The 24,238-nt window shown below is 44.6% G+C and overlaps 1 protein-coding gene across 1 annotated transcript in view; it reads right to left on the reverse strand.

Moving 5' to 3' along the window:
* Window positions 1-15,200: 15,200 nt before the first annotated feature.
* The window catches only part of LOC135374001 (uncharacterized), a 218,395-nt gene continuing 209,357 nt past the window's right edge, over window positions 15,201-24,238 (reverse strand). Inside the window, exons 28-29 of the mRNA XM_064607019.1 lie at window positions 22,676-22,832; window positions 15,201-15,476 (exon numbers count right to left, since the gene is read on the reverse strand). Of these exons, the coding sequence (XP_064463089.1) occupies window positions 15,245-15,476; window positions 22,676-22,832 (389 nt within the window). The 3' untranslated portion in view covers window positions 15,201-15,244. The remainder of the gene's footprint in view (window positions 15,477-22,675; window positions 22,833-24,238) is intronic.

A 24,238-nucleotide genomic window follows, 5' to 3' on the forward strand; every position in this document is an offset into this window, starting at 1 on the left:
GGCGTACACGTCTCAAACTTCGCAAAACTCGACCACAAGTTTACCGACGAAACCTTTTCTCCACCACTGTTCCTGAGTCCTGTCGCGGACGCCAGAAATATGTCACGGGGCTCAGGGATCGTGCGTGATATCCCCCAGCTCCGAGATCGATGAAGGTATTCGAACTCAGCGGGTAGGGTGGAGATTGGCCAGTCGATGAACAAGAGGACGAGGACACATTGCTTTCGTAACAAGCAACAACAATTTACTCTTTCGCAAAAGACATAGCATCAATCGAAATAGCACACAACAGGAAATGCGCAAGTATCGATCAAGACACACAAATGAGGCGGGTTTCGCACCACACCAATGCTACCGACTAAACGCGAATTACGCACAAATTGCCCGGCTACTGTCTAAAATAGTTCCGCAAAGTTCGTACAATGAAAAGAAAAGTTCGAACAGTCAACTTATCTCTGAGGCGGACGATTCTTGGAGGCGGTCGGCTTCGTTGCAGTCGATACTGTCGGGCGGCCCTCTGGATCACGTCGGATGCTTTCCTTCTTCCTGGTCACGCTCACACACAAAACTAATTCTCACAAAATGTCGCAGCTTCCTGCGATGTCTTCAAAACTCCGGGTTGCACCACTTCTGTCGCAGCTCCCTGCGATGTCTTCAAAACTCTGCCGTCACTCAGATCTTCGCCGATCCGCTCCTTCCGCACCTCCAATTATCTCCGGCGGCAAAACCGCCGCTATCTCGTTACGACTTTCACTATCCGGTGACCATGGGACGACAACCTACTTTCGGCCGGTCGCTCCTTTTTAATCCCTCGGCAGACGGGGCACCCTCAGGCGCTTCCACGAAACGAACCCATTCTTCCCTACGAAAAAGGGTCACCACGCGTGCCACATTCTCGGAATCTATGCCGAAGTCCCTTTTGGTTACGTGAGAACCACGACGTTCTCACGGCTGTACGGCTATTCTGGTCCTCGTGATGGACACGTGCTCTCTTTGTGGCTGACCACGAGTCTTGCATGTGGTGGTCATGGAAAATTACTTGGTCGCATCTGCCTGTGCTTAATGACTGAAAATTTGTCGCCCTGTGACATCTGGGTGGAGCATTCTGAAGCACCAACAAAGTCAAAGACATGCACAGTAGCATCAACCCATCTTCGTAGTCGGGAAGCTTATCGTACTTCATTGCGTAGCATTCATACGTTTCTGGTATGGCACACACTGTACATCACAGAAGATTGACAGACTTTTTTTGTATTTTATTGCCCATTTTGCTGTTCTTGAGGGCCCAATTGCCTGCCTAATTCCATCGTTTGTAGTGCCTAATTTTCTGAGCCCTAGTCATGTGTAACGATATCACAAGACACTTTTTGGAATTCATAATTTTTTCGGTAAATGATCTGTCATTTAACTGAATTCTTTTACACCATACGCGGAGAAAACAAAAAGAACAAAATGGTACATACTTCAAGAATTCAATCAGCTCGTCCTAGGGCTGCTGTTGCAGGACACATCTGCTTTTGTTTCAAGTGACTCTCCATGAAGAAGCGGTTGCACCATTTGGGAAAACTGAGGGAGCTCATACCGTGGACATTCTCACACCTACAAGGAAAAACAGACATCAGTATGTGACAATTATTTATTTACTGACAGGTGCAGTTTTGACATAGCTCAGGAAATAGAATATGCTAGCGATGCAGCTCCATAAAATACCGAAAAAGGAAAACAGCCGGGCAATACAGATATATGACTCTTACTGGCCTTGAGGAAAGTCAACACTGAATTCAAATCAAGGTACATAGTGTAAACACCTAGGTATGCAGATGATACTCTGGTGCTGCCGGTATGTGTAACAGGGCCATGGGTAAAGCAAGTCATCAGATGGTATGACTAACTCATGCTCTGTTGGCTGCAGGATGAAGGCATTAATTTTTGGGCGGAACTCCCTCTTCACCATCACCTTTTTCCGCATGTACTTCTTATAGTCTTTAGACATTACTTCCACCAATCTAAGAAACTGTGCAACTTCAGTTGACGAAGCTGCCATTATTACATCACCAGCATTGACAGCAACATTGTTGATAATGGCAGAAGTGCTACACAGTACATCAGTACCCAACAAGTGTGATGGCAACAACAATACAGCTGAAGTGAGTTTGTTATCTACAGTACGGGACACACCTGAGTATTCATCTTGTTTCACGCAGTAGCCAAGACGTGGTGATCCAGCTCCATCCCAAAGACTCAATGATGTGTGTACTTGGTAGAGTTCACTTACAGAGTACGGCAGGTTCTTGAAATTGAAGTACTTTTTTGATTTGGGCAGAGCATTTTTGGTCTCACAATGCATAGTCGAGTGTGTTTGATGGGGTCAAATTTTTTCACCTGATCCACCAAGTGCACCAGCATGTGCATCTTTGGAATGAAACAAGGTGCACCGTAACATTCAATGTACATCTGATTCTCGTGTTCCACTACAGATTCAAGATCACTGAAGCAGTCGATGCTCATCACAGGAGATGAGCATAGCTGCACTATCTGAGCAAGTAGGACAAGAAGTGACAGGTTACTGTTCTCAGGCACAAATTCATCCAAGATAAATGGGAGGTGGAGAATCAGTACAGCTGACGCACTAGCAGAAGTAACTAACAAGAGATCTGCATCAAGGGAACGTAGATAATCACCGCTGCATATGTTGGTATGGAACTGAAATTCACGCAAACACTTGTTTAGGGTCCTGCGGGTAAGAAAATGAGAAGTTCGCTCACAATACTGAAGGAAAAGTGAAATTTCTAATAACAACAATCCCTTCAAGCAAAATGTGCATGTGGTCAAAAAGCATATCAGTGGCCAAAGAGAAGTGCTTTAAATGTGTCAAGACTGAACCTTCATTCAGAAAAAAGGATGTAGAAAGCTCTCTCCTTTCTTTTTCATTTGACGCGTTGATTAACAGTTCCACCTGACTCTCGATTTCGGCATCAGTTCTGAGAGGGCATTGGGTATGGTACGCATACTTCGACATATCTGATGTCAGAACGTCGGATCTTCTACAGCTTAGACGTACACTTGGGCTGAAGGCTTCCTTGAAACCTGCAATGTTATGGCATGCGAGGCTGTCTCCCATGAATGCAATTAGAGCGCCATAGTACAGTCCCTTCCCATTTACAGTATCAAGCATGAGACCATTGGTGGACATGCAATTCACAGTTTCAATGCAGTCTCTTAGGAATACTTCTTTAGCTTCAGTTGTCTTCAGACTCTTTGAATGACCCACAGCTAACAAGAAGGTGTTTGAAACTTGGGAGCGTACAAAAGGCGGCATGTTTGCAAGCACTATGTAAAATACTGTTAGTTTGCTTCTGTTTCCTCTTTTCATCCCAAGAGGATTGGCTACTTCAACATCATCACAATACAGAATCATCTGTAAAACATTTCGTTCTTTCCCTTACAAAACCGGGTGAGACCTTGTGCGTGCCCCATCACAAAAATACCAGCTGGGGACAGGCTCTCACTCTCTCCAGACAACCATTTGTGAATATCTGGGTGCTTCAACAGGTTCGTGAGGCACTCCTTCATGGGGACGTAATAAGCTTTCATTCCATCTGACAGGACTACTTCCTTTGGTGGAACATAGATTCCACATTTTTTGTAAAATGCTTTTCGCGACTTATCAGATGATAACCCAGAGAGCTCACGGGCAATACCATTAATTCACAGCACACTACTAACATAGTCAACAACTGTACCTATTCCTTTTTTTGTAGAGCGATGTCTCCCTTCTAGGGTCCGACACAAGTCGGAAACAAGACCTACAGTGTTGTTAGACAAATCATCTTGGCAAGCATCTGAATTATCAGCGTCTCCTTCATCCATGTATTCTGTGTCCTGTGAATCAGCGGCATTTCTGGGTGTACATTGACTGTGTTCAGTGCATTGACTGTGTCCAGGGCACGACACAGACAGTCTCGAAACGCAAGTGGCCACGTGGTCTTTGTAACGCTTAGCGTACCTTATGCAAGTTTGGCAATATGGACAAACAAACAAGCTCATCCCAGAATCTGTGCATGTCTTAGAATGCAGCCTGAAGCGCTGGTAGTCTGGGCTCTCGAATCCACAGATACCACAAACATTTAGTACCTTTTTCACTGAATATTGTGCTGTTGGGGTTTGCTGAGTCTCTTGCACATTCTCAATAGGGGCCAGCGAGAGAGCCTGCTGAGTGGAGGGCTGTCACTAAGAATACACCCCTGATCTGGAATTACACGACATGGATCATGAACCTCAAAGTACTTGTGGTTACAGCCTGACGTGACCACCGTGCATGAATACAAACCTGATATGGGTGTCGCACAATGGGGAGCAGGCTCCAAGATCACTGGCAAGGCACGTCGCGCGTCACATTCAGCACCTCAAGCAAATTGCAGTTGTTAACAGCTTTAACCACACTGACGATATCTAACAAGGTACACCTCACCTTCTGCAGAAGATGGGTGACATTCTTTGCTTGCAAATGTGTCCGCACACAACAGACCTAGAGAAAAATCGCGTGGAGGATGATTACTTAAATAACAGCACATTACTCAAAGAGTATGTATTATTGTGTAACGACCGACTCCATGTGAAAAACAGTGCGCTGTACTATTGGTATACTAACCAGTGGGGGTGTGAAACACTGGAGGATGAGAAATAGGACTGCGGCCACAGAATTCACACCAGCCCGGCGGAAACGGGCCTTGTCTCCAGATCGGCACGCTGACGGTGAATTCTTCGCATTCGCACACGCTGCAGCCCGTCCTGACAGTGCCGCGCATGTCCATGTTGATATACCTTGAAACGACATATATGTAGAAGACTGAGCTGTGTAAGCTTGCGGGAGAACAGTTGATAGTACAGCATCAAAGCGCGAACTGTGCCATAACAGAGCCAGAGCCGAGAAGTCGAGCAGAAAACGCGGGCTGACGCGGGTTGCAGTCGGTTACGTAACGTACGGCGCAGAAGCAGATGCGACACACGGTGAAAGCGAAACCAGAACTTTGTAGATGTATTTACGCAGGGTTTGAGTTGTATTGTCGCAAAGTTTTGCGACTTATTCAACAAGCACACTTCACGTCTATGAGGCACACAGCTCATGAGGCACACTGGTTATTCAGCAGGCACAAAAATTATTCAAGAGGCACAAAGCCGTTACATGGCGATGTGACAGCTTTGTACCTGCTGAAATTTGTCGATGGAGGGCCTCGTGCCTGCTATTTGAAAACTGTTACGGCTGCTTCCAGACGGTTACGCCTGTGTACCAGCTCGTTCTGAGATGACTTTTTGAGCCGGCACATGTCCGTCACATGATTTAGAGTGTACCTGTAAGTTGTGCTGGTCCAAGTGCAAAAGAGGAAGTGCCATCTACTGAGAGGGAATTTTTGAGGTAAAGACAGAGAATTTGATACACCAATGCCACAAAAACTTGTATAAAGTAAAACCTTGTTACACTGGAAAATGTGTTGTCCCCACATTTACCTTCAGCAGATGGTGAGCAGTCACTGTCTTGGTTGTCTGGTTCCTTCTCCCCCTATTCTTTTGTTGACTGCTGAATTTCTGTGAACAGTTCATCTCGTGCAGAACTGCATGTAACTGGCGAGTTTTCTGTTGCAGAAACCATTGGAGAAAACACATGGCATAAAAATACGAAATTAGGTACAATGTAATTAACACAAGCTATACAGCAGCAGGCCATAACACAACCTCAACTCCAAGACCTGCAAAGCAGCACAACAGCTTTTCGCTGCAGTCTATAAATGTTGTCCGCTAGATAGAACTTACTGGCATCCGTGCTGAAGTTCTGTTACACATCACCAAGCACAATAACAACAAGTGGGCATAGGGAAATGAACTTACACAGAAATCAATTTTCAATATGTAAAGAGAGAGCATATACCCAACAGCTGCAATGTTGAATTCGACGACGTTCTCCGTTGAGCATGGCGACGGATTCAGCCGACGAGGTTGGCCAGAAGAAAAACGGCCTTGAGTTGGTGACAGGGGCTGAAGTATGCCCCGTAAAGCTGATGATTTCCCACTCCTAGCAAGGGGTGCCCCCAGCAGGCGCCTCTAATACATTGGGAGATCCATAGAAAGCAGAAGGTTGACGGCTGGATTTGCCAGAAGCTGCATTGCGGACGAGTGCTCAGCTTTGCAATTAAACGCTGAGAAAACTGTTGGAAGCATATATGATTGTGCAGTTATTCCTGCGATTATATGAAGTGCTTTTCAACTCTATGCAGGAGCCATAAGCAACATGCAATGATGCTTACTGCAACACTTAACTGTCTTCCTGTCACACACTCATTCTCCACCGACTCACAGTGTGAAGTGTATTGGCTTTTGTCCAGACGCCGTAAGGCTTGCGTGTAACTGTCTGCATAGAAATAATGCACGGCCGTTAGCTAACGCAGTAGCAGAAGCAAAAATTTCTGCCGACAACTTACCACACTTGCTTATGCGCCTTGCTGGGCAGATAAGCCATCCACTTTGTGGCGGTTTCCCTACCTTTAACTGCAGCTGAAACCTTGTACTTCGTCCAGGTTTTTGGCGGCCACATGCATAGGGGTACCATTTCCCGCCAGCCCATGAGGATGGCACGACAGCTACAGGTTTCTCGTGTGGAAACTCCACAACCGCAAACTTTGCCATGCTGACCCTGAATAATAGAGACTGTTAGGTACCTCATCCTCTTATGTCTAAGAGCCTAGCCAAGTGAATGCATGCGTAACAAAAGCAAAATTGGTGACAAAACTATTAAAAAGACGTAGCAAAAAATTTCAGAGGTCCTTCTTTTGAATCTCGAATAATAACCTTTTAACTGAAGCCAACATCGTACACATGTACACACACTGCGGCGAGACAGGCATAATGCCTCATCATGAAGCAACGTAACAACATGACCTCTAACCTAAATCTCAAGCAACGACACAGTCTCTCGCCATGAGGCGATGCAACAACATGTCTTGATGTAACCAGCCAAGCACCGACACAGTTTCTCACCACGTGGAAACATAACATGACCTTGTCTAACGTAGCTGTCAAGTACCGACAGTCTCTCACCTTGAGGTCACGTAAGAACGTGACCTGCTTCCCCTAAATATACAGTCACTGCTTTGGACAGGTGGATTCCATACAATAACGGTTCCACTTGCTGAAACCAAAGTAACAGAAACGACGCTGTGCGTGCATAATATATGAACTAGTCAGCGAAGGATACTATAAAACAAAAAATGATTCTGATAACGTCTTACGAAACGTAAATGACCCAATTAATGCGTGCACAGCCAGATTGTCTACCATCAAAATCGTCGCCCCATTCATTTCGTGCACGAGAAACCCGCTCAAATTAGAACACGATGTGAAACATTCACAGGAATTACACTAATTCCATAGGAAAGCTATATTGCAGTCCGCGTGTGTGAGTGACCAGGGCGATCACCAAGACAAGCTTGGAAATGTTCAAAATAACAAAATGAAGACGCGGCGTTTCACGTGTGTCATGCACCTCTCGGCGTTCAGTATCTTGTTTCTCGCTATGTGCCTAGGATATCTTATTTCCCATTGGGTGCTTAGGTGAGCATTAAGAAGGAACAATTGAAACTCCCTGTGCAAACAGCAAAATTTAAAGATTTGTGTATGATGCATTTTGCTTAAGCGCGGCACACCATGCGGTTTCGTTTCAGAACACAGTGGAACACAAAACTAGCGTTCCATGCAGCTAAAGCGAACAAGAACGATGAGTGCCGAAGCTGTTCTGCACATATGTTCACAGTACACTATACCTCCGAAACACTTACGAAAGCTTTGAGTCCTCCTCCTCCTTGTTGTAGGTGATGAAATGAGTCAGTCAAAGCGCGTCTATCAGTCAAACACGGGCGCCAACCAACACGTCCCAGAAAATGAGCCAGTCAGCCATAACATGCACAGAGAAAAACCCGCGCGCTGTGGCGGCGACACTGTATAACGGTGTTTAAATGCGAGTTAACTTTTTGGGAAGCACAGGGATTTTGAGCAAAAAAAATCAACAAAGAAGAAACGAAAATAAAAAAGGCAGAGACATGGTTAGGTGTCCCTACTTCTAACCACAAACGTAGTATCCATCCAATTATTTGTTGAGCTGTTGAGAATGACCTGAAACTATGAGCCTGCATTTTGGCTAACGCAGTAGTCGCTATTGTGTAATCCAGACCGCAGTATAGATGGTTGTATTTTGTGGATCAAACTCAAGTGTGGAAAAACGCAATTCCTTACCTTACCTAACCTAACCTAACCAGATTCTGGAACATAAAGGCATTGTGCAGAAAGACACCTAACCTAACTTGCAACAAAACTCAACAAAAGTAGCAACAAAAGTAGCTCTTTTTGGCGCTAACCGCTGTCGCAAAACCCTGCACATACGATATTGTCCGCACGTCCAAGAAAATAACGGATATGTTTTGCAGGGATAAAATAGCACCCACTGTGAAGAAATAAACAATAGTACAACAATAAAAAATGAGCAGCACCGGTTGGGCTTGAACCTGCAACTTTTCATCCACTGCCAGGTTCTCTAACAACTACGCCACCCTGATCTCGACTTCAGGGTTTATTTTGCAGCTACTAAACATATGGTCCGGTCTGGGTTCGCTGTACAAAAGTAAACGGACGAACATGTCAACAGAATGTCATTGCGTTTGGCTGAAGTTGCTTCCACATGTTTCGACTTCCTTAGTATTTCGTAACTTGTGTGTGCTAGAGCGCTTTCGTGGGTTTCATGTGCAATGCCAGATTTGCTATTACACGTTAATGGTTAGCGAACTGCTACCGCTTCTTCTAACATTGCTTCAATTGCCACAAGCGTGGCCAAACACAGCGAGCAGTTTCAACCCCCCCCCCCCCCGGCCCCACAACCACCACCACTACCACCTTCTCAGCTGTTGTGCGCCTGGTACTGCTTCAGCTGATCAACGCCTGTCAACACCAGCATGGATCGTGTGACGTCGAGATGGAAACGAAGTAGAAATGTCAAGACTACATATGAGACGCTCTTGCGGGATATCGAAACGTCTTCGTCACCTGCTTTGCCTGAACATCATGCACAAGAAGTTGCACCCATATCAGCTAGCGGTGTTCATGCAAGAACGGTCGATGAAGAAATTGAGTGTGGTAGCTACAAAGCATAAAGTCCGACAGCCATAGCAGCAGCTAGTACAGACTCGAGCTGTGACAGTGAGACACCGTACACAAGTACGGACAGCGAGGACTTGAGACTGTCTCACGTGGAGGGGACAACTGATTATGAAGGTACGCAATTTTTCTTTCAGCGAGTGGCAGTGGTCCATGTTAGAGTAACAAACAGAAGTCTGCAAGCTTGTTGCTGGGCTGCGAAGACGACGGCATGCATCTCAATGTAATGCTGCATTCAGCTTCGCAACAATATGTTTTTCAGGTGATGGGCAGTTCTTCTGTATCATACTTTTATATACATTGCCTTCAGTGAGTGAGTTATCTCACCCTGACGGGAGGAATCACGTGTTACGTGACCTTCTGACGCCATCCACTTAAACGTTGCCTGCCTGCGTACTGTTGAGGAGGCCCAACAAGGCCGAAACAGCTGTCCAGTACTTGCATGGCGACGTTTGAGTTACAAACATATGCTATACGTGCAGCCAAAGAGCTCTGGCTATTTTTTTCCTATTATATATATATATATATATATATATATATATATATATATATAATATATTGGGACTTATAAACATATGTTCAACGTGCAGCCAAAGAGCGTATGCTATTTTTCTTCATTTAATACTTTACTGGCTTCGCACTGGGCTTTCAGAGGTGAGTCACTCACCCTGACGGGAGGACATCACGTTCCACGTGACCTTCCGACGCCACTCTCTCAAACGTCGCCCACCTACGCATTGCTGATGAATGCCCAATAAGGCCGAAACAGCTGTCCAATGCTGGTGTGGCGACGTTTGGGACTTATAAACATATAATATATATATATGTATATATCCTCCAGAAAGCTGTGAAATATACAAATCATCAAATGCAAATAATTACTGTATAGCTCACCTGCTGTGCACTTTCCAGCTACGGATTTCATGGCTTAACTACCTTTTATATTTGATCTGCATTGCACTACTCTGTTAGCCCTAAATGAATGTTCACCTTTTATTTCTCTTTCATACATTCCAGATAATCACTCCGAACCGACTTCAGGAAGTGAGGCTTGTGAAGACTCATCTACAAATGATCTGCATGACGACCTACAAAGCTTCTATGCAACATTTCATCCCTCCCACATTATGTTTAATGCAATAATTGACATTTTCCGGCGCCACTGCCACGACCTTCCTCGACACTGCCGGTCAATATTTCAGACAGATCGAAAAAGAAATCTGAACGCAAAAGGATCTATTGTGCACTTCGGATTGTTGGACGGTATCAAAGGAGCTTTGACGTTTGAAAAAATTCCTACAAATATAAAATTGCAGGCAAATGTGGATGGCTTGCCATTGTTCAAGTCTTCTGGAAAGTCCTTCTGGCCCATTTTATGTAGAGTCACAAACTCTGCAGGCAATGACACTTTCATGGTGAGCCTATATTGTGACACCGGGAAGCCCAAAAACTTGCAAGAGTGTCTGCATCCTTTCCTTGAAGGACTGCATAACTTGATTCAAGAAGGATTCATTTACAAAGGTGCCCATATAGAAGTTAAACTCACGGTTGTAATCTGTGATGCCCCAGCTAGGAGTTTTCTCAATCAGATTAAATCGCACACTGGGTACTACTTATGCGACAAGTGTATTCAGAAAGCGCTATACAACAACCGAAGAGTGACGTTACCCGAATTGAATGCACACAGAAGGACATATATGTCATTTCGACAGCAACAACAGGCAGAGCACCACACAGGCACCTCTCCTTTTATATCACTGGACTCATCAGCCAGCTTTTCCAAGCAGACTGCATGCATCTTGTTTGCCTCGGTGTTGTGCGAAAACTACTCGTAATGTGGGTTCCAGGTACCCATCCACACTGCCTCAGTGCAACGCAATGCAGGTTATTAAGCGAACATTTGAAGGCATGTGCAAAGCATTTTCCATCTGTGTTTTAGCGTAAGCCAATGGGCATAGAGGAATTGGAGCGGTGGAAGGCGACAGAATTTCGGAGCTTTTTGTTATACATGGGGCCTGCAGTACTGAAACATTTGCTTCCCGTGCAAAAATATGAGCACTTTCTTTGTCTCCATGTTGCTATCAGACTGCTGGCTTCCACTCAGTTTTGTTCACACTACAACAGCTGTGCCAAAGAATTGCTCACAAATTTTGTTGGAGACTTTGCTGACATCTATGGCAAGGACAACATTGTTTACAACGTACACAACCTGTGGCATCCTGCAGATGATTGTTTGACACATGGCGCCCTGGATTGCTTTAGCGCATTCCCTTTTGAAAATTTCCAAGATGTCAAAGCTCAAGAGAATCCTAAGGTCAGGAAACCGACCTTTATCACATATTAGCCGGAAACTTTCAGAAGGGGTGTTGGTACGGCCTTCCAAGAAGAAAAAAACTTCTTGGCTACTGTTATCTCAAAGGTATATCTAAACTGGTAGCGAAAACAAGAGAAAATAGCAAATCAGACCCATCGGCAAGGCTACCATCATTAGGCGCGAACGATCCTGGGTGTTGCTAGTAGAGGTACGACCGTAAACAAAAAAAAAACTTTACAACAAGGACATGGCTTGTGTGTGTACTAATAGGTTATTCATAATTTCAATGTAGAAAAAATTTCGGTTGCCCCACTCGTGTACAAATACGAAATCATCACCATCCGAGTTCATTTCCATATCCTGCTCCTTTGCGCATATGTCACAGTGGGCGTGTTTATCCGTGTATCTCTGTATCCGTGCCGTGTGTCCGTGCATTGCAATACAGAGTTCGTACACTTTTGGGGTTAAACAGGAAGCGACGTTCACATTTGATTAACACGTGTGAACAGATGAATACAATGCATCTCCTGTTGAGGGCCCCGCGAAAAAAAATTTTCGTCATGGGATGAGCGGCCATCATAGCGTGAGTGTTAGCAGGAATCAGCTGTGCACCAACGATGCATATGATGTTTTGTTGCATAATGGACACTCATTGAAGAAATGCAAACCTCGTGCAACGTGTACGTATAGCTCTAGGTGAGAAATGAACCTTAAGGGGACCTTCCTAATTTCTGTGTGGTCATCACGATGCCCCTCTGCTTGGAGTTGTCAAAATCTGTGATAACTGTATGTATTTCGAATTGATATGTTTCATTAAACCTGACATGGTTCATTTTTTAGTGTTCTCGTCTGGTATTGTTGCCTGGGTGACGAAAAGGAAATACAACGCAAACGAAGCGACCGAATGTAAACGTCTGATTATGCACTACTTATTATTCATACTGATGACGTCATCTCAGACGCCATTTATTTACAAACGTAGTAGTCCGCGCAACGAATGGATGGCGCTGACCGTCTCTATCACGGCGTCATTCTGAAGACACAGAGGCCTATGGGAGTTGCGCTACCTGTTTAGATATACCTTGTTATCTCCTCGATGGAACGACACCTGTCGTTGTCCAGGCAGTAAATGACACTGACGCAGGTGTTCAGCTGTTATCTAGAAAGAGCAGCTTTTTCTCAGTGCCATTGTCATCAGCTGAGATGTATATTTATATTTGCAATCGTTCAACGTCTCACCGTATCTGTTCTATTCAGTCTGTCAATGCATCTAGATAATGTGTACGCCTGTCTTACAAGGAGCACTGCGTTGTCTGCATATTATAGAAGCATCAAACATTTTCATTTCATCAGTTAGCTTATGTTCTGTAGGAGGCACGGTTGTCAAAAAATCAGCACTCTGTGATGTACTCCATCTCAAATGTTGCATGGCTATTTCTTTTGAGTAAAAAACACGTGCAGCACATGGTCCACCTTCAAATACAGTATTCGCACAACACTTTCAAGCGCAACGCAACTGAGCCAATATAAGCCTTGGAACTACTCAGAGGGTTTTAGCTATCCATGTCCCCAACAGTACAATTGGTTTACGGTACCGTATGTTACATTGCATTTTTCCTGTATTTATTAAACTGTGGTACGCAGCACTTACATGCATTTGCTTATAATAATTTAAACAAACACACATGTGTACAAGTAGAAGTGTAGAAGCTATATATACTCTAGTCTAGCGTTACCCATACCTGATGCTATGTGCCGAGTGCGCCAATATGTTGCAGAAACGTTGAACGTTCACTGATCAATGCAAGAAGTCAGGGACCGAGCTGCCTAGTGCCTTGCAGTGGCAAAAGCTGTAATATTACAAAGTAGCTGCATGGTCACAGCTACAAACAATGGGGTGCTTCTGTCTAGGGGAGTTTATTGCTCTGCCCCGTCTTTCATAGTGTAAATCAATAAACATGCTTCTGAATCTAGCTCATGCATTTCTGCAAGAAAGGAGAAAGAGCATTTTTAAATCCACTGTCATAAAAAATAATTATCATGTGATAAACTCTAGCGCAGCTCCTAAACGTTGGTATAGCAACTTCGGCATTTCCAATGGTCATCAAATAAAATGATCATATTCTTTGAACCACATCTTTGTTTGAAAAATGATGAATGGGGAATTTCATAAGTGTTTCAGACACATCATAAGTCAATCGCTTTCATACCTAAAAACCTCCAGTTTTCAGCGAATTGCATGAAAAATCACTGCAATTAATATTTCTGACAAACAACCTCAATATATCAGTGAAACATTGCCTTACCGTACGAAGGGTGTTGCCTCAGGACAGAAGCCGCCGATATTTCGAACAGAGATTGTTGTTCTTCTGGGCACTGTCCTCATTATTGGTGTGGTACTTAAAGGGTTAGGTGTGACATGTTAAAGGTTCATGCGAATTGTAGTTCTGCTTCATTTAGTTCCTATAAACATGTGGTCGTTATAACATGCGATATTGCAAGGCGGAGATTAAAACATCTGTCAGTGATGTTCTCAACATTTTGAAAAAGCGCGCAAAAAAGTTGCAAAAAGGCGCCAACCAGCATGCACACATTCTGGCAATAGTGTGTGAATATCGGGTATAGCGGGCGAATATACCCATTATTTTGCCAATATTGCAAGAGTACTGGTTATATTGGGCCGGTATATCAGTCTTTCAGACAATACTGGGAAACCACCGGGCATCTCGGCACGGTATACCCGGCATCTAACCTATATTGGCTGAATACTGAGTATAACTGCCCGATATGCACAATATTCAGCCAATATCGGGAGGACATTAACAATACTGGTCCAATATTGGACCGTTTTTGCCAATATGTAACCAATATTGGGCCAATGATTTGTGCTGCCTGGGCAACGCCAAGCGAATATGGGCCCAATATTGTGTGCTGCTTGGGTGGTTGTGGCTCATGCAGTGGCATGTTGGAAGAAGATTAGCAGAAAACGTTTCTAAACCGAATAGAAATATTCTGAGGAATGTATTGTGGCGCACACCTCAATGTTTTGCCGCTGTTTATTTTATCTATCGTAATTGCCATTATCTCTTAATGACCCTTACTCAAGCGGTGTAGCAAGCTCGTAGTGAAACTGACATTCGCTTGGTTAGAGTGCACTTCACAAAAATGACACTAAATTAGCCCGTGTCAGAGGGGTATTACTTGCAAATTTCCATGAGTTGTGCGCTGTTCTTTTTTCTTCTGCTCTGATGGTAAAGTGAATGTTGGGACTTTATGCCATACAACAATGAGCGGTGCTCTATTTGGTCCACTTGCTGTGATGGAGCTGTTTGTGAGGACGTGGAGATGTGGAAACATTGTCGTGCCTGCTTATTTTCCTCTCATGCGTCAATGCATTCATTGGGAGCTGTTCTGAGCAGAATTATATTCCAACATTCAGCATGCATCCAATCAGTATTGAGAAATAGCTAGCCAATATTTGATGAAGAAATTAAGAGTCATTATGTAGAGACTGACTTGTTCCCTGTTCGTAACACAAAACGTTGTCACATAGGAAATGTTGCTCTGAACCAGAAAGTACTTCCCTGTCGCCGTCGATATTGGATGTCATGGTGTTGAATATGCGAACACTTACGTGCAATAGGTCTGTCACACAACCATATTTATTGTGATCAGTTGGCCCGAACAAGCGAAATGGAAACCAGTAGATCCCTTTTCTCACTACAACTGACGTCACACTACCTTCATCACTGAAGCCACAATGACGGCTGCTGCCAGAGTCCATGCTGGATACTTCATGCACCCAGCACTCTTGCTTTTGTCGAATTGACAGTCCAATTTCGACGTACCACACAGATTTGCCATTATCTTCTTTTTCTGCTCAAGAAAAGATGCGCTGAATTCATCACCGCATCGTTTGTCCTTTAGTACTTCCGTAACGCAATTCTTGCTGTATTCCATGGAACTGGGGAAGACAGATTTGACATAAAGACTAAATTAAGCTGTTAAAGTCTGACATAGCGTTTTGCAAGGTTGTAGACAGTATTAAACAGAGCGTGGCCCGAAAATCTACTGCATGAGCTGCTCAAAATATTACAATCGAAAACACGAACTACCTGCTTTAAAAAGATATACATGAGGCCGAGGAATGGAAAAATGCGAACGTCAAGCTAACATCCTACGAACATCCGACAGCTGGCTAACCTTTTCAGAGACTTTCATCTTTCATTTCTTAGGCAATTTGAGGCTTTGTATGTGCTTGTCCTTCTATGTTGTTCCGGCCTTAGAACATCCGTTTTCTCAGGATCAAGATATCATGTAAGGGCAAAGATAAACCGGAAGAAGCTTTCTGCACATCAGTGTACCAATAGCCCTTCATCGCAACGTATATGAGAAGGTACTGAGTATTTAGCTTAACTCCCCCCCCCAAAAAAAAAAAACAAAAAAAAAAACATTGAGCTAGGAAGCTGTATATTGATGATGAATGATGTAGTGGCCAATTTGTCTACATTCAATGGCGCAAGAATCCACTACCAATGATTGCAACTGATCTTTTTTCCTCCTGGTCACAGTGAGCACGGGAGCATTACCAGAAAAGTGCAGTCTGGAAGAGCATTGGACCATAATCAAGTTCCTGTTTCTCTAAGGGAAAGGTGCGGAACACATCCATGATGAAATATAACGAAATTCGGATGACACTGACCTCTCACATATGCAACAGTTAAACGTTGGGTTGTCAATCTTAAAACATTTCGGTGTTGAAAGAAACCCAGAAACCTGTTGTGAGAAACCCACTGGTATGTCTGGGGAGGGGGGGTTCTCTCTCTGTGCCGGCAAATGTCAGCCAAAAGTATTGCTATTATATATATCAGGGAAACTCACGTGAGGGAGTTGCTGCCATTATCGACAACGACTTGGAAATGATAAAGCTTGAAGCACAGTGTATCCCAAAATTTTTGACAACCCGACAAAATACGGAATGAGGTCGCCTATTCCATCCCAATCCCATTCCAATGAATCGAGATTTGTAATAATTCCACTCCTTTCAATTCCTCTGATTGAAACCGTATGGTCAATCCCCACTCCTGGGATCCATTCCATTCCTCTGACAGGTTCAGCCAATTTATTCCAATTAGATTCCACGCTCTCATAAATCTGGAATGATTCCGGAATCATTCCATCTCCAGAGTGGCAACTCCGCAACTTTGGTGGAGACATCGGTGACTGTTTCAGAACATCTTGCAAAAGATTAGTCATGCTTCCACACTGCAAACTTTTTCACACCTTTAAAGGTGCTTGCCGTGCACATCAAACTTGGTTGCCTAACATTGTACCTCCAGGCTGATATTTTACAAAATTCAGGAACCATTACAAAAGATGAGGTGTCTGTGCAAATATTGCTTTCATTATGTCTTAAATACTGTAAATACGCGCTAATGCTTATATGCGTCGCTACCGATATTCCAGCACGTGCACGTGTGTACTATACTGTCCAATAATGACTGAATTTTTGGAGGACAGGCGACATGCGACTAAAATAGTGCTAAACCGTACTTTATTATGTTGTTACAACAATTACACCGGAAAGGGCGTGCGCCATGCACATTATTACTCCTTTAAAGGTGTAAAAACGGCTACAGTGCAGGACAAACTGGTAACTGCTCACGGGGAACTATTCGCCCAACCTGACTCCTTTTCAATGTCAATGTCAATTTCAATATCATTTGTTCCCCAATCTAAAGAGACAACGAATTGAGAATGTTCCGGAGGCAAGGCAACTATTGCTGCAAATGTGGTCTCACCAGCAGTCGGGATAATTTTATTTGCAGGGACTTTTGCGGGACAGATATCGGGATTGACTTCCGGGGGGAAATGTAGAACAGTGTGGCAGTTAGGGCTTCCTGGCTCAATCTTTTTTTTTTTTCGGGTAAGGCTCAGTACTTATCAGCGCAAGGAACACTGGGTTGGTAGAATAGTAGTAACACCCTTTTAATACTGCTATGTACAACCAAGTTGCACCACATGTGCGTGGTTCCCAGTCCGGCACCAGTTTCGAAACAGAATGATCTTTTTCACAACACGAGCGCGGCGGATCTCAATCATCTGCTTCTTCAGCTGGCGCCACTACAAACCTCCCCGTCCGTACCTCTGTGCCGGACGATGATTTCGAGCAGGGTATCTTCGGGCCTGAGGTACGGGTGGAGTGCCCTCATCAGCAGCCAAGGTAGACTCAGCGTTCCCACCTGTTGTTGCAGGTTCGACTCCAAGTGACCTGTCGATATCCGGCAATTCGGGCAGACGCGGCTTGATGTTGTCAGCATGCATCTTGTGCTGTTTCAGGTCCTCCGTCATGACCTGATATGTTGGGCCGCCCGAACAGCGAACAATGGTGCCCCGAAGCCAGTGGTTCTTCCGAGACTTGTCCTTCACCCAAACTTCGTCACTGGTGGCAAAGTTCCGCAGTCTTGTGCAAGCGTCATAATTGCGCTTTTGACGATCTCTCGCTGGAGACAAGGCGTTTAGATGGTTAGGGCGCGGAAGGTCCAGCTCTGTACGGTAGTGCCTCTTCTTAAGCATTGCGCACGGTGGCTGTCCGTTTGTTGTGTGAGGCGTTATCCTGTACTGAAGCACAACATGCTTAATTTCTTTTGCACTGTCCCTCCCTTCCTTCTGACGGCGAAGGAAGGCCTTCAGAGTTCGCACAAGATTATCAGCCTGTCCGTTGGACTTAGGGTGATACGGCGGAGTCAAGATGTGTTTAATTCCAAGGCGATCGAAGAAATCTTTCAACGCTGCCGAGATGAACAGTCAGGGATGGGCATAAATACACTTTTCGGGTATTTAAATATAAATACAAAATACTACATGTTTTCATGTATTTAAATACTGCCTATAAATACTTTATGATGAAAGTAATTAAATACAAAATATAAATACATTAAGACAGTATTTAAATACTGTAACTACTTCCGTAAATACTTTGAGGCGTCTAGGCACATTATTCTTTTAAATTAGTGTAACATCTAACCAAGATACCCTTCATTGCTGGAGGCTAACAATGTGGAACTCGAGAGAAGCACACAAATACGGGAGGATGAGATATGTGTATTTAAGTGTATTTTAAATATAAATACGCCTAAAACGGTTTTTAAATATAAATATAAGTACATTTTTCTTGCCTGTATTTAAATACATATTTTAAATACATGTATTTATATTTTAAATATTATTTTAAATACAATGTATTTAAATACTGCCCATCCCTGGATGAACTGAGGTCCATTATCGCTAACCAGCTGGAAAGGGAGGGAGCGAATATGTCCTCAAGGACTTCTATTGTGGCTGAAGCTTTGGTAGACCTCATCAACTTCCCCTCGGGCCACTTGCTGTACGCATCGATTACCACTAGGTAAGTTTTTCCGCCCAACTCTGCCAAGTCAGCGTGAAGGTGACACCACGGTTCTTTCGGAACCTCCCATTGGTGAAGAGGAACTGGAAGTTGTTGATTCGAAGAAGTGGCACATGCTCCACACGACTAACAAGTCATTTCAATGTCATTGCCCATTCCTGGCCACCATACATAGGATCGCGCCAACATCTTCATTTTTGTTTGCCCAATGTGGCCATCATGAAGTAGGCTGAGGACAGTGTTGCGATGCTGGGACGGGACGACAACGCGCATGCCCCATACGATGCAACCCTTTTCTGTTGTCAGCTCAGTGTTGCGCAGGTAGTACGGTTGAAGCTCGGGGTCCCGTTCACGAGAAGGCCAACCTTCTATGATGTAACGGTAGACCTTATGTAGACCTTATGTAGACGGTGTAAGAATCCGGTCTGAAGCAATGGCGTTGGCAGTTGCAGACGCTTTCAGCGGAATTTTATCAATACCTACTGAGAGGACGGAAGAGAACATTCGGCGATCTAGTGCTCCCAACAAGGAAGTCGTCATCCGAAATCGCAGCATCGAAATCAGGTTCCGGGCCTGGCGGAAGTCGAGACAGGCCGTCCGCATTTCCGAACTGGGCCGTTGGCTTGTACTGAATGTCAAAACTATGACCAAGCAGGGTCAACGCCCAGCGCTGCATTCTGTTCGCCGCTGTGACTGGAATTCCTCTCTTTGAGCCAAAGATTGACGTCAGTGGTTTATGGTCTGTATATAAGATGAATTCCCTTCCCACAGATATTGGTGAAACTTCTTAACACCGCATATAATGGCCAGGGCTTCCTTTTCAATTTGGGCGTATTTTTTTGAGCCGACGTCAACGTGTTAGAAGCATGGCAATGGGCTTATCTTTACCATTGACTTTATGGTAAATCACTAAATCACTGCGCCAACGCTTAACGAGAAAGCGTCAGCAGCCCTGTAGATAGTTTGACTAGGGTCGAAATGCGCCAAGGAATCGATGGACGTGAGTCGACGTTTGATCTCCTTGAACTGCTGTCTTGTACAAATTATACGCCGAACTTACTGCAGAGCGATTACAAATCAAATGCTGCAAAATCCTATCCATCCAATCCAATCCTATCCAATCTCAACGGTTTTCGTAAGGAAAGAGTAATCGAAGAGTAATCACAGAAACATGGCAGCGTCTATGTGATGCCAACGGGGATGAGACTGTCACTGTCAGAAAAAGGGTGGAGCAGTTACACTTTTTAGGTAATAGCTGTCGCATACGTTGTGCCTAAAAGGCTGCAAAGTTCTACATGCTACGTACGAACGATAAAGTTACCGCTTTCGGCGAGCGAAAGGTCCTACGCCTTTTTGTCGCAGTGTGGATATGTGATAATTTCTTTTGACGCCCTTTTACACACTATCAGACGCTGTGTTGACCTAGGTGGTAACGATGGAAGTTACCACCTTTTCACGTCCTTTTTTCTTAGAGTGTGGTTCGAATGTTTGAATGGCACAGGCGATTCATGTCGCGCAGGGAGTCGGTGAATGATGACGAGACCGCGCCGGGACTCGAGCTGAGGAAAACAAAAACCGTGACAATGCAAAACCACACGCAGCTCTAATGGTGATGATGAGACACCACGTCCTTGCACATCCCTCCTACTCGCCTTGCATCTCACCGTGACATCCACGGGAACATCCAGGCTAATAGACTCGCCACGCCGATGGGGATGACCATCTTCTCAGAAAGAGGAATTTTCCACCTGCTTCCAGGATTCCAGGAAACGCCGAAAAAAGTGCCTTCACTGCTGAAGTGAGTACTTCGACGGTGGGAGAGGTCATTAGCTGATAGCCGGGTATTCGTATTTTTTACAGACTCGGTCTCGGAACTATGAGGACAAATATAGTATTTCCGCGTTTGTGGTGTCCCCTCCTCCGCGTTGTGTTTTGGTGCTGCTGCGCCTGACGTTTGAACTATGCAGGGTGTTTCAAGTAAAATGTCACAAAACTTTATTCGAAAATCCAGCTGTCCGAAAATTATACAACGAACGTCGTTTTTCTCAGAGGAGACTTTGCCGTGACTAGGCAGTATTTTTTTTTTTTTGAACTCACGAGTAATTCAATGTTCCGAATTTGAATTTCGCGTTTCTTTTTCGGAACTCAAATTTGCCGAGTCAACCTCGCTTTTTTTTCATAAACAGAAAGCACATGTCGGATTTACCCCGTTCCATTGCAAATTACATTTATTACCACAATGGCAATACCAGAAAAAAATTGTGAAACCGTTCTTTCGAGGGGCGTAAATTGCCGTCAGCGCTCAGACGTCCGAAAGCAGCGATGCGAGTAGGTCGTGGGTCTGCCCTTTTACTTTTCTTTTTCATGCTTCTGTTGATTAAGCCAGCTTGGTTACAAAGTTATCGAATAGAAGAGCGAGTCAAAAAAAAAACAGGAAGGAACATGTCACCGTTTTTCTTCCGCCACACCTCACAATGAACATAGAACCGAAGGCGGCCGGCATCTGCGCGCCCCGAAACGAACGTTATTCTTCTTCTTCCTTTTTTTTTCTATCATCATTGTAGCCGTAGCTCTCTTTTGCAACGAAATGGGGTAACTCCGACATGCGGTTTCTGTTTATGAAGAAAAAAACAACAACAAAGACACACACGCGATGTTGGCTTGGCTTCAATTTCCCTTTATTTAGAATTGATAAAAGTGCTCCGAAGTCGTGGTAAAACCCCTTCCGAGGTAAATAGCATTGGCAGCATACAGTTCGAAGAAGGTTATCTTTAAATATAACTTTGAGACACGCTACGTGGAAAACTCTGCGTATTAAATACCCCAAGTTTCACTCCAACGCTACACCTACAATGAGAACAAAACAAGGTACGCAAAACAGCATGAACTGGCTTCGAAAACTGAACAAAAAGGAAAAAAGAAAAACGCTAAGTATTGCACCTGTCTTGGCCCCCTTACCAGGCTTACGAAATCGTCGAACAGTGCTGAAAAAGGAGCACTGTCCTAAAGGCCACGTATGCAGAGACGTCGTATGTCTATGTACAGGAGCACACAAGCTAGTGTAATAATAACAACGCGGAATTGGAACATGCGTTCTATGAACCTCAAATGCGGGCCGATGAAGCCGAAGGCGAAACAGCCAAAAACTGTCCAGACGAAGCCAAGCCCCCACACTTGCAGCAAGGCTAACAGCACCCCAACAACCCTTTATTGATTTTTTTTAAAAAATCTGGATGTCTGTCTAGATTTCGCCTGTGGGGCCTTATAGTACCTGGCCTATTTCAGAAAGGACTATGCAAAGCTGAACCTGAACGTTTCGGTGCAGATCACGGAACTTCCCGCGAGGGCAAATCAATAACGCTATCGCATCAGATAATGCCAAATAATTGAGGAACAAGACCGAGTGCTGCACCACAGCCCCCTGAGTTTCTTTAGTCTCGACGTTTTGCTGTCATCCTTTTGGGGCCACGGATTTCCGGTTGGGGGAGCTATGTTCACACCACATCGGCGTGGCTGCTCTTGTATTACGCGGCTCAAGTGCACGACCACACAAATAGGCAAGTGCTATCATTCTTTCTCACGTCTTTCTCAGTCACATACCCATTCAAACACAAATCGGCGGGAAGCGTTTAATGCGAGACACGCGGAATTGATTATTCCGGTCCTCTTATGGGGATGTTGGGTAGGTACAGCACAGAATACAGGCTGTTCATCACGACTGTGGAACTGCCGCTCACACGTGAGAAAGCACTTACCAGCACCGCTGCTTGTCAATCTCGGGGCTCAGACCTGCCGGCTTTTGCTTCTCATCAGGTTTTCGCGTAGTAAGGCCGTACAATTGCTTGTATTTTGTGGCGCAATCATTCTCGGCATTGGATACTGCTTTTGGGTCGCACTTCGGTACAGGGACGCCTGGAAGCGAAATATGTGGTAATGAGATATGTACTAACTAATGTATGTCCAACTAACGTGCGCCCACCTAAAAAAACGAAAGATTACGGGATCTACACAAACGAGAACCAAGTAAATGTTGCTATCAGTATTTCATGGTAGTCGCGAGTATTTTTCGGTGTACTTCGTTACCCGGACGACTGGGTTTTAAGCATTAGTGAAAGCGTTTGAAAGGTAAATACCGCATATTCGCGTGAAAGAGGGTCATTCGAGGCAACTGAAAATATAATAATCATAAAATTGTGTGGTCTATAGCCCTTTTTATGTGCGTTTGAATCACACAACCTGAATCACTTCTACAACGTGAGAACCGCAGCCTCGCAAAGTCCAACCGTATTGGTGGTCGCCATCCTGCGAAAGGTAGGAAGCGTTAGGTGAGATTAGGTTAGCACATCTCGGTGTGGCTAGTCCAGGTTAGGCTAGGGCATGTGTGTGTGTGGGAAGGGGGGGGGGGGTGCCGAGGTGGTCTCGCCAGCACCAGACTGTGCCGCCGAAGTGGCTTTGCCTCCTCAGTCAACGTGACGGATCACGTTGTGTTTTACACAACATATGACCTTCATTATGTAACCAACAGGGACAGTGGTATAACTTTCTACCTGGTCATTTTCTATGCTTTCAAAAACACAGTGGTCAATATATCTGTTGCCAAATAAAATGTTGGGCATAAATGTTTTGTGGTCCTCCGATTGAAAATAAGCTGCCGAAAATGCAGTCACGCCCACGAAATTGCCATGCAGGAAATTGCCATCAGCGAACTTATACAAAACAGGATAAGAAATGCCAACACCTCAACTGATCTGACCTGATAATAGACTACCCAACCGCCTGCGTGTCCGCCCAGCTATGCATAACTAACCTCGTGGCCTCATCGGAACCCTACCGCTGAAGTGCAGCATGTCGCCGCCGCCGGATGGCGCTCGCTTTGCTTTCACTTGAAGATCTCGGCGTAGTATATTCTCCGCGTTGTGATCCATATAACGAAGCAATTGTCAAGTACGACGGTGCGGAAGCAGTCTTCGCTGCACCACCAGCCTGCTATTCCGCATTGTTCAAGTGCGGTCGTGAGCTCGAGGCGCCTAAATCACGACCTTCAGAACAAATATTTGATCGGCCCGTAATTCACTATATCAGCGCAAACTGTCACACTCCTCCTGATTTCATGGAGTTCCAATAATACACTACTAAAATACTTCAACAATAATCCACGAATTTCATTGCGCGTTCGAGAGTGCAGTCGAGTTATACGCCCGTCATATACGCCCGTTATACGTCGAGGGACGGCTTGAAGAATGTAACCGCAACGTGACCAATAACCTAAAATTCATTATTCAACTATATTGAGGAAATTTCGGGAGGAAGGCTGGACA

The sequence above is a fragment of the Ornithodoros turicata genome, unplaced genomic scaffold, assembly GCF_037126465.1.
Source record: "Ornithodoros turicata isolate Travis unplaced genomic scaffold, ASM3712646v1 Chromosome37, whole genome shotgun sequence".
Classification (NCBI taxonomy): domain Eukaryota; kingdom Metazoa; phylum Arthropoda; class Arachnida; order Ixodida; family Argasidae; genus Ornithodoros; species Ornithodoros turicata.